The sequence below is a fragment of the Lathamus discolor genome, unplaced genomic scaffold (genome assembly GCF_037157495.1).
Source record: "Lathamus discolor isolate bLatDis1 unplaced genomic scaffold, bLatDis1.hap1 Scaffold_76, whole genome shotgun sequence".
Taxonomy (NCBI): Eukaryota; Metazoa; Chordata; class Aves; order Psittaciformes; family Psittacidae; genus Lathamus; species Lathamus discolor.
Window position 1 is genome coordinate 128,173 of NW_027069388.1, and position 19,047 is coordinate 147,219.

The 19,047-nt window shown below is 64.3% G+C and overlaps 2 protein-coding genes across 4 annotated transcripts in view; one reads left to right on the forward strand and one right to left on the reverse strand.

The window, feature by feature from the left end:
* The window catches only part of BOP1 (BOP1 ribosomal biogenesis factor), a 52,916-nt gene extending 49,331 nt beyond the window's left edge, over positions 1-3,585 (forward strand). For both annotated transcript variants that reach the window (XM_065664916.1, XM_065664917.1), the window contains 6 exons: positions 1,031-1,163; positions 1,621-1,801; positions 1,877-2,165; positions 2,274-2,358; positions 3,043-3,150; positions 3,326-3,585. In XM_065664916.1, coding sequence (XP_065520988.1) covers positions 1,031-1,163; positions 1,621-1,801; positions 1,877-2,165; positions 2,274-2,358; positions 3,043-3,150; positions 3,326-3,479 — 950 coding nt within the window. In that variant the 3' untranslated portion in view covers positions 3,480-3,585. The remainder of the gene's footprint in view (positions 1-1,030; positions 1,164-1,620; positions 1,802-1,876; positions 2,166-2,273; positions 2,359-3,042; positions 3,151-3,325) is intronic.
* Positions 3,586-4,413: 828 nt separating this feature from the next.
* Positions 4,414-19,047, reverse strand: part of LOC136006867 (maestro heat-like repeat-containing protein family member 1) — a 56,178-nt gene continuing 41,544 nt past the window's right edge. Inside the window, exons 35-43 of one of the 2 annotated variants that reach the window (XM_065664907.1) lie at positions 18,330-18,467; positions 16,754-16,868; positions 11,066-11,212; positions 10,005-10,193; positions 8,880-9,032; positions 8,663-8,797; positions 8,435-8,537; positions 7,794-7,859; positions 4,414-4,820 (exon numbers count right to left, since the gene is read on the reverse strand). In XM_065664907.1, coding sequence (XP_065520979.1) covers positions 4,735-4,820; positions 7,794-7,859; positions 8,435-8,537; positions 8,663-8,797; positions 8,880-9,032; positions 10,005-10,193; positions 11,066-11,212; positions 16,754-16,868; positions 18,330-18,467 — 1,132 coding nt within the window. In that variant the 3' untranslated portion in view covers positions 4,414-4,734. Of the gene's footprint in view, positions 4,821-7,184; positions 7,860-8,434; positions 8,538-8,662; positions 8,798-8,879; positions 9,033-10,004; positions 10,194-11,065; positions 11,213-16,753; positions 16,869-18,329; positions 18,468-19,047 lie in introns of those variants that run through there. The other variant, XM_065664906.1, reaches the window with a different exon arrangement.

Consider the following 19,047-nt stretch of genomic DNA (forward strand, 5'->3'; position numbering starts at 1 on the left):
AGGGCTCAAGGCCAGGTTGGACCCAGGGGCTCGGAGCCCCCTGCTCCATTGGAAGGGGTCCCCAGGGACCTCCTGCCCCTGCCCTGCCCGCGGGGATTCCTGTCTCTGGGAATGCTGCGGCTGCCGCTGGCTCCGGGGCTTTTTCCTCCCCAGCCGGGAGGCTCCGTGCTCAGCCCCGCAGCCGGGAGGAGCGGCCCCGGCCTCCCTTTACCAGCCCGCGGGGGCTCCGGTGCTTTTTATAGCGCTTCCCGACGCGGAATTCCTGGCGCGGAGCTGGGAACGTGGCTGAGCTCAGGCGTCCAAAATAACCCCGGCGCTGCCGCGTTCCCGACCGCAGGAGAAGCCAGGGCCGGGAGCGGCGGAGCCAGCACCGGAGCCGCAAGGGCCCCGGGATGGAGCTGCAGGATGGGGCCTGATCCCCGGCAGCAGCCCCCGGTCGCATGGTACCCGGGAGCTGCTGCGTTCCGGTGGTGCTGAGCGGGGCAGAGCCGTGGCGCACGGAGCTGCTCTGCCCCGGGCCCTGGAGCCATGGGATGGGGTGGGATGAAGGGAGCTCAAAGCTGCTCCAGCTCCAACCGCAGCCAGGGACCCCTTCCGCTGGAGCAGGGGGCTCCGAGCCCCTGTGTCCAACCTGGCCTCGAGCACTGCCAGGGATGGGGCATCCCCAACTTCTCCCTTCACCCCCTGCCAGTGCCCCAGCACCCTCATGGGGAAGAACTCCCCAAGACCCCATCACCTCTTCCCTCTCCCTCCCCATCCCATCCCTGCCTCCCTTGCCCCAAGCCCCTCTCCAGGCTCCCTGCAGCCCCTTCAGGCCCTGGAGCTGCTCTCAGGTCTCCCCTTCAGCAGCAGAGGGGCAGGATCCCCCCCCCTGCACCACTGCTCCTGCTCTGGGTGCACCCAGCACACGGTGGGTGGGGGGTTCCAGGCTGGGTCCTGGGGATCCCCCCCCCCTCCCCAGCACCCAAACCGTGTCCCCCCCATCCCCACCACCCCCCTGTCCCTGCCTTCCCCACCCCGTGTCCCGCAGGCTCTGACGACGGCTCCGCGCGGTTCTGGGAGGTGAGCACCGCTCGCTGCCTGCGCACCCTGCCCGTCGGGGGGGTGGTGAAGAGCCTCGCCTGGAACCCCAACCCCTCCATCTGCCTCGTGGCCATCGGCGTGTGAGTGCCCACCCCTTGGTGTGGGGGGGGGTCCCTGTGCCAAAGCCTGTCCGAGGGGCACCCCCGGGCTGGTACCACCCCCCCTCAGCATCAGTGGGGGTGGCTGCAGAGGGCAAAGCCACCCCTGCTCACTGGGACCCTGCCTTTGGTGGCCTCATTGCCCTGGGGGTTATGGGTCAGGGCCACTCTGTAGGGGGGGGACGGGGCTGAGGGGTGGGGAGCCATTGGGTTTGCTGATCTCAAAGGGGTTTTCCACCCCCAGCCCATCATCCCTGAGCCAGGCCGTCCCCCGGGGGGCATTTGGGCTAACGCCACAGCTCCCCATGGTCCCCTATGGAAGGCCCTGGCTCCTTGCACAGCCCCACATGTCCCTCCCCACGGCCCACACCTCGCTGGGGGGGGGTTTCACCTCCTCGGTGCTGCCCTCACCCGCATCCTCCCCTGCTCTGCCCCACAGGGAGCAGTCGGTGCTGCTGGTGAACCCCTGCCTTGGGGACAAGCTGCTCTATGGGGCCACCGACCAGCTCCTGGCATCCTTCGTGCCACCGGAGGAGGAGCGGGTCCAGCCGGTGCAGTGGGTGACGGCCACGGCCGAGGAGCACAGCCGAGGCATCCGCCTGCTCATCCAGCACAGCAAGGTGGGGCTGGGACCACAGCGGCCGGGGCTGCCGTGGGGCAGCCCCACTGACGGCTCTGCCCCCCCGGCTCCCCAGGCGGTGAAGCAGGTCACTTGGCACGGCAAAGGGGATTACTTCGCCAGCGTCGTATCCGACAACAGCAACCTGCAGGTGCTGATCCATCAATGCAGCAAGCGCTGGAGCCAGAACCCCTTCCGCCGGAGCAAGGGGCTGGTGCAGTGCGTGCTCTTCCACCCCGTCCGGCCCTACTTCTTCGTGGCCACGCAGCGCTACGTCCGCGTCTACAACCTGCTCAAGCAGGAGCTCACCAAGAAGCTGATGAGCAACTGCAAGTGGGTGTCCAGCATGGCCATCCACCCTGGAGGTAGGTGCCGCAGCCTGGAAGCCCTTGTGGGGCAGCTGCCTGTAGCATGGGGTGCGGGCAGGACGATGTGGGGGGGGTCCACCGGTAACCCCCAGTTCCCTCTTACAGGTGACAACATCATCTGTGGCAGCTACGACAGCAAACTGGCCTGGTTCGACCTGGACCTCTCCACCAGACCCTACCAGGTGCTGAGGTGAGCCCATGGCCACCTCTGCCTGCTCCCCATTGACCCCCCCACTGGATACCCTGAGGCCTCATTCCTGGCTCTTTTCCCTCTGGGGGGGGGGGGCTGGAAGCAGGATGGAGCCCGTGGGGGCTGTGCCGGGACCCCTGCCCCGCGCGCCGGTGCCTCATGGGCTGGGCTGGGGACCGGGAGCAGAGCTCACCGGGGCTCGGGGCTGCCCACGGCGGGTCCCAGCCTGGCCCCGGTGCCCTCTTGGGGGGATCCTGCCCCTCTGCTGCGGAAAGGGGGGACCTGAGAGCGGCTCCAGGGCCTGAAGGGGCTGCAGGGAACCTGGAGAGGGGCTTGGGCCAAGGGAGGCAGGGATGGGATGGGGAGGAAGAGGGAAGAGGTGATGGGATCTTGGGGAGTTCTTCCCCATGAGGGTGCTGGGGCACTGGCAGGGGGTGAAGGGAGAAGTTGGGGATGCTCCATCCCTGGCAGTGCTCGAGGCCAGGTTGGACCCAGGGGCTCGGAGCCGCCTGCTCCAGTGGAAGGGGTTGGAGCTGGAGGAGCTTTCAGCTCCCTTCATCCCAGCCCATTCCCTGGCTCAGAGCAGAGCGGGGTCCATGGACCTGGCCGTGCACGGACCCAGGCACTCAGCGCCGGGGCAGATCCTCCATCCCCTGTCCTTGTCCTCGTGCCCTGTCCCTGCAGGCACCACAAGCGCGCCCTGCGGAGCGTGGCCTTCCACAAGCGGTACCCGCTCTTCGCCTCGGCCTCGGACGACGGCACCGTCATCGTTTGCCATGGCATGGTTTACAAGTACGTGTGGGGCTGGGGCCCTCGGGGGGTGACTCAGGGGGCTGGAAAGGGGGACATGAACCCCAAACCGTGCAGCCGAGGCCAGGGCTGGACTCCATGTCCCTAAAGGGCTTTTCCGCCCCAGCCGCTCCGCTCTTGCTCCATCCCTGAGCTCGTTCCTCCTCTTCCTCCCCAGCGACCTCCTGCAGAACCCGCTGCTGGTGCCCGTCAAGGTGCTCAAGGGCCACGCGCTGACGCTGGACCTGGGGGTCCTGGACGTGCTCTTCCACCCCACGCAGCCCTGGGTCTTCTCCTCCGGCGCCGACGGCACCGTCCGGCTCTACACGTAGCTGCTGCCCAGCCCCAGCGCATCCCAACCCGGCTCCAGCATCCTGGAAGCGCCGGGAACGACAGCCCCGCTCCTGCGCCTTTCCCCATTAAACTCTTTTGGCTTCATCCCCGTGCTGCTTCGTCCCCTGCTGCCGGGCTGGAGCAGGGACACTGGAGCCCCCCCCCTCAGCGCTGGTGCCTCCGGTTGTGCCGCTGCCGTTCCCCGGTGGCACCGAGCAGGCAGGAGCTGACCTGCAGGTGATGGCATGGAAGGAGGGGCAGAAGATGGGGTGAACCCCCCATAGCTCCTAGGGTCACCCTGGGGGGGGGGCAGTAGTCCCCATGGTCGCAGAGGAGGACCCCCATGTGCTGCCCTGTGGTCCAGCAGCCCCCATGAGCTCACCCCATTGGTAGTGCCAGGGCCAAGAGCTCTTGGGCCACCTCCAGCCACCGAGCCCCGAGTGGACCCCCCCCACACCCCCCCCAGCCTCTCCTCTGCTCTGGTTCGTTCACTCTGGGCCCTACTGACACAGGCTGCGGGTGTCACTGGGGGTGCTGAGGAGGAGGAGGATGGAGCCAGGCTGTGCTCTGGGACCACCCCACAGCTCCCTCCGTGCTTCTGCTTGTGGTGGAAGCGCCCTCCGAGCCCCCTGCCCCCCTAGAGCGGGGTTGATCCCAGCCCAGGAGCCCAAGGAGCAGGAGATGAAGACCCCAGAGATGCCCAAGAGCAGGGACAGAGCCCACGACGTGGAGCAGGGGGAGACGGGGCAGCACCAGCACCACTCACAAGGGGCAGGACCAGCGCTGGGGCACCCCATGGGTAGAGCCTGGATATCCCCTTTGGGAGACCGAGCATCTTCCTCCGGAGGAGATGCTGCACAGGCACGTCCCACGCTGCTCCCTCCCCATAGCCCACCTCAGGGGGGGCCCCACCACCCCCTTCACCCCCAAAGCTTGAGGAGCAAAGAGCTTTATTTAAAAATACACCTATGTACAAGTACCGGGGGGGGTTAACCACCGACAGCACCCAGGGATGGGGACCCAGGATCAGCAGCAGCAAGGCGGGGGGGGGGGACGGGGGACGGGTTTGGGGGCTCCATCCTCAGCAAGGGCACTGCTCCAGCAGCCCCATCCCAGCACCCACAGCCACCGAGGACCCCCCCGTCCCATTGAACAACCAATGCCCACCGTGGTCCGGGACGGGGGGGAAGGATGGAGCTGCCGATGGAGGCAGATGCGCGGCAGGGCCCTGGATCCCTGCAGTGGAGCCGGGGCTCAGAGGATCCGGACCAGGCGGCCCAGGGTCTCGGCCACCTTCACACGGACGGAGGGGACAGGATCCTTCAGGAGCAGGTTCAGAGCTGGGAGGAGCAGAGCACAGAGAGGCTGGGGGGGGGCTTGGGGTGAGGGGGGGGGGTAGGACCCAAACCCTTGCCCCAGGCTGGGCCGTGTGGGCCCCAGTGGGGGGGATCCTGCGGGACCTGAGAGCAGCTCCAGGGCCTGAAGGGGCTGCAGGGAGCCTGGAGAGGGGCTTGGGCCAAGGGAGGCAGGGATGGGATGGGGAGGAAGAGGGAAGAGGTGATGGGATCTTGGGGAGTTCTTCCCCATGAGGGTGCTGGGGCACTGGCAGGGGGTGAAGGGAGAAGTTGGGGATGCTCCATCCCTGGCAGTGCTCGAGGCCAGGTTGGACACAGGGGCTCGGAGCCCCCTGCTCGTGGTTGGAGCTGGGGGAGCTTTCAGCTCCCTTCATCCCACCCCATCCCATGGCTCCATGACTCTGAATCGAACCCAGGGGTACCGGATCCTCTACCAGCTCCATCCCCATCACACCCCAAGGGCTGGACCCCCCCCCCCCGCTCCCGGGGGTGCAGAAGGGCCCCTGCGCTGGGGGCCGGGGCCGGGAGCGGCGCAGGCAGCGCCGGCCGCATCCTCCCATCGACCCCGCTCCCAGCGCCTGGAGCGGTTCCCGGTGCTTCCCCTCCTGCGCAGCCCCGACGGGGTCCCCCCCTGGCCCGCTCACTGCGGCTCCCGTCCTGCCCGGCCCCAGCGGGGCCACCCGCACCCAGCCCGGCCGCCGGGGGCGGACGCAAACGCCGCGTTCCAGCCCCCCTTGGAGCCGGCTCAACACGGGAAGCTCGAGCAACCCGATCCGAGCTGCTGGCTCCAGCCATTACTCACCCGCAGGCAGATTCTCTTTCACTTGTTGCACACAGAAAAGGCCCCTTTTTCTCCTGCGAGGGGCTCGGGGAGCCAACGGAAAGATAGTTTTTCCTTTTTTAGTGTTTTTTAAGCTGCCTCTGGCACGCTCGGGCAGTTTCCGAGCATTACTGCATGCTATGAGGTCACCGGTGACAGGGAAAAAATCCCTGAAATCCAGGAAAATTACTTAACTCCGCTCCAAAATGCCACCGGCGGCAAGGGGGCTTCTCAGGGCCCTGCGCAAGGAGCCCCCCGCGCTGCCTCGGACGCTGCAAACGCGCCCTGAGCCCTTCCTGAGCATCCGAACCTGCACCAAACCCCACTGAGCATCCAAACCTGCACCAAAACCCCCCTGAGCCCCTCCTGAGCATCCAAACCTGCACCAAAACCCCCTGAGCATCCAAATCTGCACCAAACCCCCCTGAGCCCCTCCTGAGCATCCAAACCTGCACAAAACCCCTCCTGAGCATCCAAACCTGCACCAAACCCCCCTGAGCCCCTCCTGAGCATCCAAACCTGCACCAAAACCCCCTGAGCGCTCCCTGAGCATCCAAACCTGCACCAAAACCCCCTGAGCATCCAAATCTGCACCAAAACCCCCTGAGCCCCTCCTGAGCATCCAAACCTGCACCAAACCCCCCTGAGCCCCTCCTGAGCATCCAAACCTGCACCAAACCCCCCTGAGCCCCTCCTGAGCATCCAAACCTGCACCAAACCCCCCTGAGCCCCTCCTGAGCATCCAAAGCTGCACCAAAACCCCTGAGCATCCAAATCTGCACCAAACCCCCCTGAGCCCCTCCTGAGCATCCAAACCTGCACCAAACCCCCCTGAGCCCTTCCTGAGCATCCAAACCTGCACCAAACCCCCCTGAGCCCTTCCTGAGCATCCAAACCTGCACCAAACCCCCCTGAGCCCCTCCTGAGCATCCAAACCTGCACCAAACCCCCCCTGAGCCCCTCCTGAGCATCCAAACCTGCACCAAACCCCCCTGAGCCCCTCCTGAGCATCCAAACCTGCACCAACCCCCCCTGAGCCCCTCCTGAGCATCCAAACCTGCACCAAACCCCCCCCTGAGCCCTCCCCGAGCATCCAAACCTGCACCAAACCCCCCTGAGCCCCTCCTGAGCATCCAAACCTGCACCAAACCCCCCTGAGCGCTCCCCGAGCATCCAAACCTGCACCAAAACCCCCTGAGCCCCTCCTGAGCATCCAAACCTGCACCAAACCCCCCTGAACCCCTCCTGAGCATCCAAACCTGCACCAAACCCCCCCTGAGCATCCAAACCTGCACCAAACCCCTCCTGAGCATCCAAACCTGCACCAAACCCCTCCTGAGCATCCGAACCTGCACCAAACCCCCCTGAGCCCCTCCTGAGCATCCAAACCTGCACCAAACCCCCCTTAGCCCTCTCCGAGCATCCAAACCTGCACCAAACCCCCCTTAGCCCTCTCCGAGCATCCAAACCTGCACCAAACACCCCTGAGCCCTTCCTGAGCATCCAAACCTGCACCAAACCCCCCTGAGCCCCTCCTGAGCATCCAAACCTGCACCAAACCCCCCTGAGCATCCAAACCTGCACCAAAACCCCCTGAGCCCCAGCCATGGAGCTGAGCTCACGGGGGGGGGACCATGCCTGGCTCTGGGGGTCACTTGGTACCCCCCTGAGCCCACCCTGCAGCCACAGCCCTGTGTGCCACCCAAAGGCCATTGCAGCATCCCTGCACCAGCAGCAGGACCCCCACAGCCCCCCCCCCCCATTGCTGCTGGTGCCGGGATCATCCCGGCCACAGCTCCGGCTCCATCGGCTGCTCGGGAGGTGAAGGATGTTCCCAGTGTGCCCTGGGGTCACACAGGGATGCAGCCGGTGCTGCCTGCATCCCCCTGCACCTGCACATCATGGAGTCATGGAATGGGTTGGGATCAAGGGACCTTAAAGAGCATCCAGCTCCTGCCCCCTGCCATGGGCAGGGACATTGTGGGACACGGAACACGAGACTGTGATGGCCTAAAGAGCTGCTGGTCCTCAGGTCCCTGACCAGGTCCCATCCCAAAGAGCAGGAGCCGCCGGCACTGCAGGGGCTGGGGAGCCCCATCCCACAGGCCTGAGCCCCGGCTCCGGTGCTCGTGACTCACCCGAAAGGAGCTGGTCAAGATCCACTTGCTGACAGTGATCCTCATCCACGTGCAGCACCAGGAAGCCTGAGGAGAGATTCCAGGGTGCGGGCTCGGTGCGGGTGCCACCGAGGAGCCTCACCTCGAACCATGGAAGGTTTGGGTGGGAAGGAGCCTTAAAGTTCCTCCGGCTCCAACCACGGCCAGGGACCCCTTCCACTGGAGCAGGGGGCTCCGAGCCCCTGGGTCCAACCTGGCCTCGAGCACTGCCAGGGATGGAGCATCCCCAACTTCTCCCTTCACCCCCTGCCAGTGCCCCAGCACCCTCATGGGGAAGAACTCCCCAAGACCCCATCCCCTCTTCCCTCTCCCTCCCCATCCCATCCCTGCCTCCCTTGGCCCAAGCCCCTCTCCAGGCTCCCTGCAGCCCCTTCAGGCCCTGGAGCTGCTCTCAGGTCTCCCCTTCAGGCCCTTTCCCTTCCCCAGGCTGCCCCCCCCCCAGCTCTCCCAGCCTGGCCCCAGAGCAGGGATTCGCTTGGAGTCCTTGGAGCATCTTCCAGGTTGGTCCAGGCCCCATCACCTGTGCAGCCCAGTGCTGCATCCCCGGCTCTGGATGGGCACTGCCCATCACCAAGGCACGGCAGGGCCCTGCTCAGCCTCACCGATGAACATGGGCGCTGCCGCTCGGATGTCCACCCAGTTGCTCTTGAAGTAGAAGAGGTTGGTGAGGATCAGGCGGTTCAGCATCTCCGGGTAGCTCTGCATCTGGGGCAGGGGCGGCAGGGAAATCCCATTGCCCCACGGCAACGGCTCCTGCGAGCCCCACGGGGAGGGCAAAGGGGGCAGAACAGGGATGGAACCAGGGCCGGTCCCCCCCCCATGGCACTCACCAGGTGCTTGCAGACGTCGTTGATGAACTCCCCGTAGTGCAGGCTCCTGCCCTCCCGCAGGTGGTTGCGGAACATGGCCCGGAGCCCCTCGCAGCCCATGCTGGGGCCACACATGCGCAGCGCGAACTTGCAGGCCTGGGCAGAGAACGGGGGCTGCAGTGTGTTTTGGGGGGGGGGGGTCCCCATCGCGGCCGGGCAGCGGCGCGGGGGTACTCACGTTGACCACGTCCGGCTGCGGGTCCTGCAGGTGCAGCAGCAGCGCCACGAGCCCGTTGAGGATCTGCTCCAAGAAGAGGTCGCAGCGGCCGCGGCTGCAGCGGCTCAGGTGGCCGAAGAGGACGATGGAGGAGTGGCGGAGCTCGGGCTGCTCCTGGGCACAGGGAACCGGGGCGCTCAGAGGGAGAGAGCTGCGCTGGGCACATCCTGCCCGGGACAACGGCTCCCGGCACCCGGCACCCGGAACCCAGCACCCAGCACCCGGCACCCAGCACCCAGCACCCAGCACCCGGCTCCCAGCACCTGGCACCCGGCACCCGGTACCCGGCACCCGGCATCCGGCACCTGGCACCCGGCACCCGGCACCCGGCTCCCAGCACCCGGCACCCAGCACCCAGCACCCGACACCCGGCACCCAGCTCCCAGCACCCAGCTCCCAGCACCCAGCTCCCAGCACCCAGCACCCAGCACCTGGCTCCCAGCACCCAGCACCCAGCTCCCATCACCCAGCACCCAGCACCCAGCACCCAGCTCCCAGCACCCAGCACCCAGCTCCAGCACCCAGGCTGCAGCAGCAGCAGCAGAAACGCTGCTGTCGATGGGGAGCGCTCAGCACCTCCTGCCCTGGCCCCACTGTAGGACCTCGGCTTAGGGATGTGCTTTGAAAGGTATCTGAGATGATGGAGGCCCCTGGGGGCAGGCTGGGAGAGCTGGGGGGGGGCAGCCTGGAGAAGGGAAGGGTCCTGAAGGGGAGACCTGAGAGCGGCTCCAGGGCCTGAAGGGGCTGCAGGGAGCCTGGAGAGGGTCTTGGGCCAAGGGAGGCAGGGATGGGATGGGGAGGAAGAGGGAAGAGGTGATGGGGTCTTGGGGAGTTCTTCCCCATGAGGGTGCTGGGGCCCTGGCAGGGGGTGAAGGGAGAAGTTGGGGATGCTCCATCCCTGGCAGTGCTCGAGGCCAGGTTGGACACAGGGGCTTGGAGCCCCCTGCTCCAGTGGAAGGGGTCCCTGCCCGCGGTTGGAGCCGGAGGAGCTTTAAGGTCCTTTCCCACCCGAAGTCCATGATCCCATGACAGCCGCTCCGGACAGCTCCCCCAGACACCCCAGCAGTGGCTTTGGCCCAGGCTTACACTGTCAAAGAAGGGCCGGATCCTGATGGCGATGTGCAGGAGCATGGCCTGGATGTCTCGCTCTTCCACGTGATCCAGAAGCTTGGAGAGACTGGACATGGCCTCCAGCGCAACCAGGTTGTGGGGATCGTCCTTGTCATCCATGCCGTTGACCATGGAAGCCAGCAGCTTGGCCCCGTGCTTCCTCACCTGCAAGGGGAGAGGCAGCAAGAGTGGTCCCATTGGGGTGAACATTGCAGGGATAGGCCTGCTCCAGGGGTTCTCCTGCTCCACACACGGCTCCAAGATGGGAAGAGCTGGAGGATGAACTGCGCCCATCACAGCAAAGCATCTCCAGCTCGGGACAGGCCCTGCGGTCACCAACTGCTTTACTGCAGCTCTCCAATGGGATGCAGAGCAGAGTGCAAGAGCCTTAATCCCATGGGCTCTTCCCTACCCTCCTTGCAAAGCCGCAACCCTTTGGAGAGTGGGGATACCAGTTCCTGCCTGAACCGCACTGCTGGGACAGGGAATGGCTTTGCTTTATGGGATCCATTCAGCTACAGGAAACCTGGAGAGGGGCTTAGGACCACGTAAGGATGGGATGAGGAGGGAAGAGTTGGATGGGATCTTGGGAAGTTCTTCCCTATGAGGGTGCTGGGGCATTGGAAGGGGTTGAAGGGAGAAGCTGGGGATGCTCCATCCCTGGCAGTGCTCAAGGCCAGGTTGGACACAGGGGCTCGGAGCCCCCTGCTCCAGTGGAAGGGGTCCCTGCCCATGGCAAGGGCTGGAGCTGGAGGAGCTTTAAGCTCCCTCCCAACCCAACCCATTCCCTGACTCCATGATTCAACCCCCCTGGAGCAGCAGGGAGCGGTGGGATCACAGCTCCGGCACGGCCGCGATGCTGCTCCTGTGGGGCAGCTGCCACCTCGGTTTGGGAGCTGCCATCACCGAGCGCGGATGCCCCAGTGCTGCTGCCCCAGCTCCCCATTGCCTTGGACCAGCAGCATCCCCGGTGGCCTCGTGCTCCCCTGTGTCCCCCCACCCCACACCAATCCCTGCAGGGCCGGACCCGCTCTCACCTTCTCCGGGGAGCCCGCGGCGATGTTGCCGAGCCCGCGCAGCACCAGCATCCGCACCAGCGTGCAGGGGTCCTTCTGCCGCCCGGCCAGGGTCTCCATCACCGTCTCCAGCAGCATCAGGTCGTTCACCACGTTACTGCTGAGGAGCTGCGGCACAGGAGAGGGTCAGCAGCGCCGGGACAGGCACAGGGAGCCGGCACAGGGCACATGGAGCCGGCACAGGGCACATGGACCTGGGACAGGGCATATGGAGCAGGCACAGGGCACATGGAGCTGGCACAGGGCACATGGACCGGCACAGGGCACATGGACCCGACACAGGGCACATGGACCGGCACAGGGCACATGGAGCTGGCACAGGGCACATGGAGCAGGCACAGGGCACATGGATCCAGGACAGGGCACATGGACCCGGCACAGGGCACATGGAGCTGGCACAGGGCACAGGGAGCAGGCACAGGGCACATGGATCCAGGACAGGGCACATGGACCGGCACAGGGCACATGGACCCGGCACAGGGCACATGGACCGGCACAGGGCACATGGAGCAGGCACAGGGCACATGGACCCAGCACAGGGCACATGGACCGGCACAGGGCACATGGACCCGGCACAGGGCACATGGAGCTGGCACAGGGCACATGGAGCAGGCACAGGGCACATGGACCCAGCACAGGGCACATGGACCGGCACAGGGCACATGGACCCGGCACAGGGCACATGGATCCAGGACAGGGCACATGGACCCGGCACAGGGCACATGGATCCAGGACAGGGCACATGGACCCGGCACAGGGCACATGGACCCGGCACAGGGCACATGGATCCAGGACAGGGCACATGGACCCAGCACAGGGCACATGGACCCGGCACAGGGCACATGGACCCGGGACAGGGCACATGGACCGGCACAGGGCACATGGACCCGGCACAGGGCACATGGACCGGCACAGGGCACATGGATCCAGGACAGGGCACATGGACCCGGCACAGGGCACATGGACCGGCACAGGGCACATGGATCCAGGACACGGCACATGGACCAGCACAGGGCACATGGACCGCAGTGGAGGCAACAGCTGAGGTTGGGATGCTCTTAACCCTTCACACCCGGGAAGAGCCCCGGTGGACCTGGGCTGCCCCAGATCCCCTCAAGCCCTCGCTCCGTGCTGGCTCAGCCCGGAGCTCAGAAGCCGGATGAGCTTTAAGGTCCCTTCCAACCCAAACCATCCCAGGAGCCTCTTGAGGCTCAAGAAGCCCAGTTCAGGAGAGCTCCTGCAGGGAAACACCGGGGCTGCTCCCACCAAAGCTCCAGCGGAGCCCCGATGAGGGCAGAGCCGCCTACGGAAGCAGGATGGGCTCCAAGGTCTGCGGCTGGCCCCTGGCTCCTCCTGGCTGGATCAGGCTCTGCTTTGTCGAAGGTTTGAGCAGTCAGCAGGAGCCCAGCACCAAAGGGTCACCCCAAGGCAGGGGCTGTGGGGCTGCAGGGTGCTCCGGGCTGCAGTGCAGTGAGGGGCACCCCATGTGCTCCCACTGCCACCCCAGAGAGGCCAGGGGCTGGGAGGGACCCCATAACATGAGAGCTGGGACCCCAGAGCCTGCCCCACCCCCAGCACCGTGGGCTTGGGCTGGACACGCAGCACTGCTACCGGCACCCATAGCACCCACAGCACCAACAGCACCCACAGCATCCACAGCAGCAACAGCACCCACAGCACCCACAGCATCCACAGCACCAACAGCACCAACAGCACCAACAGCATCCACAGCACCAACAGCACCCACAGCACCAACAGCACCAACAACACCAACAGCACCAAGAGCACCCACAGCACCCACAGCACCAACAGCACCCACAGCACCCACAGCACCCACAGCATCCACACCACCCACAGCACCAACAGCACCCACAGCATCCACAGCACCCACAGCACCAACAGCATCCACAGCACCCATAGCACCAACAGCACCCATAGCACCCACAGCACCAACAGCACCCACAGTATCCACAGCACCCACAGCACCAACAGCACCCACAACATCCACAGCATCCAGAGCACCAACAGCACCCACAACATCCACAGCACCCACAGCACCCACAGCACCCACAGCACCCACAGCATCCACAGCACCCACAGCATCCACAGCATCCACAGCACCCACAGCACCCACAGCACCAACAGCACCCACAGCATCCACAGCATCCACAGCGCCAACAGCACCCACAGCATCCACAGCGCCAACAGCACCCACAGCACCAACAGCACCCACAGCACCAACAGCATCCAGAGCACCAACAGCACCCACAGCACCAACAGCACCCACAGCACCCACAACATCCACGGCACCAACAGCACCCACAGCATCCACAGCACCAACAGCACCCACAGCATCCACAGCGCCCACAGCACCCACAGCACCAACAGCACCCACAGCATCCACAGCATCCACAGCGCCCACAGCACCCACAGCACCAACAGCACCCACAGCATCCACAGCACCCACAGCACCAACAGCACCAACAGCACCCACAGCATCCACAGCACCCACATCCACAGCATCCACTGCACCAACAGCACCAACAGCATCCACAGCACCCACAGCACCCACAGCACCCACAGCACCAACAGCACCCACAGCATCCACAGCATCCACAGCGCCAACAGCACCCACAGCATCCACAGCGCCAACAGCACCCACAGCACCAACAGCACCCACAGCACCAACAGCATCCAGAGCACCAACAGCACCCACAGCACCCACAGCACCCACAACATCCACGGCACCAACAGCACCCACAGCATCCACAGCACCAACAGCACCCACAGCATCCACAGCGCCCACAGCACCCACAGCACCAACAGCACCCACAGCATCCACAGCATCCACAGCGCCCACAGCACCCACAGCACCAACAGCACCCACAGCATCCACAGCACCCACAGCACCAACAGCACCAACAGCACCCACAGCATCCACAGCACCCACATCCACAGCATCCACTGCACCAACAGCACCAACAGCATCCACAGCACCAACAGCACCCACAGCACCCACAGCACCAACAGCACCCACAGCACCCACAGCATCCACAGCACCCACAGCATCCACAACATCCACAGCACCAACATCCACAGCACCTACAACATCCACAGCACCTACAACACCAAGAGCATCCACAGCACCAACAGCACCCACAGCACCCACAGCACCAACAGCCCCACAGCACCCACAGCACCCACAGCACCCACAGCACTAACAGCATCCACAACATCCACAGCACCCACAGCACCCACAACATCCACAGCACCCACAGCACCAACAGCACCAACAGCACCCACAGCATCCACAGCACCCACATCCACAGCATCCACTGCACCAACAGCACCAACAGCATCCACAGCACCAACAGCACCCACAGCACCCACAGCACCCACAGCACCAACAGCCCCACAGCACCCACAGCACCCACAGCACTAACAGCATCCACAACATCCACAGCACCCACAGCATCCACAACATCCACAGCACCCACAGCATCCACAACATCCACAGCACCCACAGCACCCACAACATCCACAGCACCCACAGCACCCGGATGGGTGCGGCGCTGGCACCGAGCCCCCGTCCCTGCGGGCCGGGCAGCGCTGTCACCCGGGGCAGTGTCTCCTGCGCCCCCCGGGTCCATGTGGAAGGGGGGGGGGGTCCCGAAGCCGCCACCTCCAGCCCCGTGGCTGCTCCCTCCTCACTTCCCACTTCCCCCCCCATCCCCGGGCCGAGCTCCCCCCATCACCCGGGGGCCCGGCCCCACACTGCGGCAGAGCTGGAGGTGACAGCCCCGGAGCTGAGGCGGACCCGGGCCCGGCTCCAGCCCCGCAGCAAGCACACACGGAGCCCTAATCCCGGCGCTGGGAATGCCGGAGGTGCGGGACGGGACGGGACGGGACGGGACGGGACGGGCCGGGGGGGGTGTCTGGAGCTGCGCTGTTGGCAGCGGGAGCGCCTTTATGTAACCAGAACTCCTGGAGGGGCCGGGCCGAAGGTGGTGCGGAGCGGGGGGGCCCCGTCTGCTGGCGCAGGGAAGGGCCTTGAGTCACTCCATTCCTGCGGGGGGTACGTCAGGATGGAGCCCGCAGCGCTGGCGCACGGAGCCCCGCTCGGAGCCCTGCGGCTGCTGCGCTGCCAGCCCCTGCCGGAGGGCCGGGATGGAGAGGGGGACCTGACACAGCTTAACCCTGATCCAGGCTGCTGCCCGGGGAGGGAGGGGGAATGGAGGGAGGGGAATGGAGGGAGGGAGGGAGGGAAGGGGGAATGGAGGGGGAATGGAGTGAGGGAGGGAAGGAGGGCAATGGATGGAGGGAGGGAAAGAGGGAGAAAGGAGGGAGAGAAGGAGGGGGAATGGAGGGAGGGAGGGAGGGAGGGAAGGAGGGCAATGGATGGAGGGAGGGAAAGAGGGAGAAAGGAGGGAGGGAAGGAGGGGGAATGGAGGGAGGGAAGGAGGAGGAATGGAGGGAGGGAGGGAGGGAGGAAGGATGGAGGGAAGGAGGGGGAATGGAGGGAGGGAGGGAAGTGCTGCAGTCACCGTCCCTGCAAGTGTTCACACACCATGGAGATGAGGCCTCAGTGCCATGGGTTGGTGGTGGCCTTGGCAGGGCTGGGGTAATGCTTGGAGTTGATGATCTTAAAGATCAAACCTGGTTGATTCTATGATTCTATGTACTATGTGATTCGATAGATGGATGGAGGGATGGACGTATAGATGGAGAGAGGGAGGGGTGGATGGGGGGATGGATGGAGGGATGGATGGACAGATGGAGGGAGGGAGGGATGGATGGACGGACGGACGGATGGATGGGTGGATGAATGGATGGATGGGTGGGTGGATGGATAGATGGGTGGATGGATGGATGGACTGGTGTATGGATGGATGGATGGATGGGGGGATGGATGGATGGATTGGGGGATGGATGGATGGATGGATGGATGGATGGATGGAGGGATGGATGGAGGGATAGATGGATGGGCAGATGGATAGATGGCTGGATTGCTGGATGGATGATGGTTGGACAGATGATGGATGGATGGGTGGTTGGATGGATGATGGATGGATGGATGGATGGAGGATGGATGGATGGATGGACAGATGGCTGGATGATGGATGGATGGAGGGATGGATGGATGGATGGATGATGGATGGATAGATGGATGATGGATGGATGGACAATGGATGGATGGAGGGATAGATGGACAGATGGATGACAGATGAATGGATGGATGAATGGATGGATGGATGGACAGATGGATGATGGATGGATGGACAGATGGATGGATGGATAAATGGACAGCTGGCTGGCTGGCTGGCTGATGGATGGATTGACAGATGGGTGATGGATGGATGGACAGCTGGATGGATGGATGGACGGATGATGGATGGATGACGGATGGATGGATGGATGACGGATGGATGGAGGGATGGATGGACAGGTGGATGGACAGATGTATGATGGACAGATGGATGACGGATGGATGGATGGATGGATGAACGACGGATGGACGGACGAGGGATGGACAGAGGGATGGATGATGGATGGATGGACGGACGAGGGATGGACAGAGGGATGGATGATGGATGGATGGATGGATGGATGGACGGACGAGGGATGGACAGAGGGACAAGCCCTGCTCACCTCAGCGAAGAAGGCCGCGGTGGTGATCCTCTGGCTCTCGAAGACGCTGCTCAGCGTTGGGACGAGGTTCTTGACGATCAGGGGCAGGCGGGGGCCGGCGTGTCGGGCCATGGCACTGGGAGGAGACACGCGTGTGACCCGGGGGGCTGCGGCACTGGGGCTACTGGTGGCCATGGCACCCCAGGGGGGCTTCCAGGACCCTGGTGGGTCCCTCTGCCCAGGGCTCTGTGGGGCACTGGCACCGAGCCCCATGCCATGGGGCTGCCACAAGGAGCTCCGGCCAAGTGCCAGCTCCTCCTGTGCCATGGGAGGGCACAAGGCACCAGCAGAGCCACGGGCTGCCTGCACTGCCTGCATCTCCCCTGCCTGCAGGACCAGCCGCTGCCTCCAGGACTGAGGAGCCGGTGGCCCTGGCCTGGCGCTGTCCCCTCCTGCCTGGGATGAAGCACAGGGCAGGACGGAGCCTGGTGCGCACCAGCAGCCCTTGGCCAGGAGGGACGGTTCCTGTTGTGGATGAGACTCGCAAGTGTTTGGGAGGCTCAATGAGGCGTTTGTTGGGAATACTGGAAAATCCCAAACTGCTCGTCAGCTCCGCAGCCATCCAAGAGCTATTAATGGCACTGGGTGGAGGGACAGAGAGGTCCTTGGCTGAACCAGGTTTCACCATACCCGACCGTGGGCTGTGGCTGTCACTCGGCCTCATTGCCTAATGCCATGGAAGGAGAGGCAGAGGCCAGCAGCCATCCGCAGGGATCACTGCCATCCGCAGGGATCGGTGCCGCTGCGATCCCTGATGGACTGCAAAGCCACTGCAGCAGCAGGGAAAGGAAAAAGGAGTTTCCAGCCAAGACCTTTTGGTGTCATCCCTTGGTTAGAAGGGAACGGGGAGCCTGAGCTCCAATGGGATGGGGAAGCAAAAGGTCTGGATGACAGGGAGAACGTGGAGCTGCTGGAGCCAGGCCAGGGGAGGCCACGGGGCTGCTGCGAGGGCTGGAGCATCCCTGCTCTGGAGCCAGGCTGGGAGAGCTGGGGGGGGGCAGCCTGGAGAGGAGAAGGCTCCTGAAGGGGAGACCTGAGAGCAGCTCCAGGGCCTGAAGGGGCTGCAGGGAGCCTGGAGAGGGGCTTGGGCCAAGGGAGGCAGGGATGGGATGGGGAGGAAGAGGGAAGAGGTGATGGGATCTTGGGGAGTTCTTCCCCATGAGGGTGCTGGGGCACTGGCAGGGGGTGAAGGGAGAAGTTGGGGATGCTCCATCCCTGGCAGTGCTCGAGGCCAGGTTGGACACAGGGGCTCAGAGCCCCCTGCTCCAGTGGAAGGGGTCCCTGCCCGTGGTTGGAGCCGGAGGAGCTTTGGGGTCCCTCCCATCCCAACCCATTCCAGGATTCCATGCCATGGCTGCAGAGCTGCTGCACAGCCCCAGCGGGACTGACACAGACGCAGCACGGTGGGACCCCGCCGCGGGCAGCAAGGCAGAGCCCAGCACCATCACCCCGTCAGGGATGCTGCAGAAGCCAGCAAGACCCTGCATGGGCGCCGGAGGCGATGCAGGAGCAGCAGTGCCCTGAGGCAGCTCCTCACCCGGCCAGCGCGGTGATCCCATCGTGGTGCCTCTCCGGACTCGCCATCAGGTCCCAGGCGCCGGCGCTCTCCACGGCCCTGGCCACCTCCTCGCTGCCCCCACGGACCAGCATCGCCTTCAGCGTCTGCACGGCGCTGCTGCAGAGGAAGCACCGGCGTTAGGTGGGGCTGGGTGGGATTGGGTTAGGATCGGTTTGGTTAGATGAGGTTGGGTTAGGTCAGGTTAGGTCAGGTAGGTTAGGATCGGTTAGGTTAGATGAGGTTGGGTTAGGTCAGGTTAGGTCAGGTAGGTTAGGATCAGTCAGGTTAGATGAGGTTGGGTTAGGTCAGGTTAGGATCGGTTAGGTTAGATGAGGTTGGGTTAGGTCAGGTTAGGTCAGGTAGGTTAGGATCGGTTAGGTTAGATGAGGTTGGGTTAGGTCAGGTTAGGATCAGTTAGGTTAGATGAGGTTGGGTTAGGTCAGGTTAGGATCAGTTAGGTTAGATGAGGTTGGGTTTGGTCAGGTTACATGAGGTTGGGTTAGGTCAGGTTAGGTCAGGTAGGTTAGGATCAGTCAGGTTAGATGAGGTTGGGTTAGGTCAGGTTAGGTCAGGTAGGTTAGGATCAGTTAGGTTAGATGAGGTTGGGTTAGGTCAGGTTAGGATCAGTTAGGTTAGATGAGGTTGGGTTAGGTCAGGTTAGGATCGGTTTGGTTAGATGAGGTTGGGTTAGGTCAGG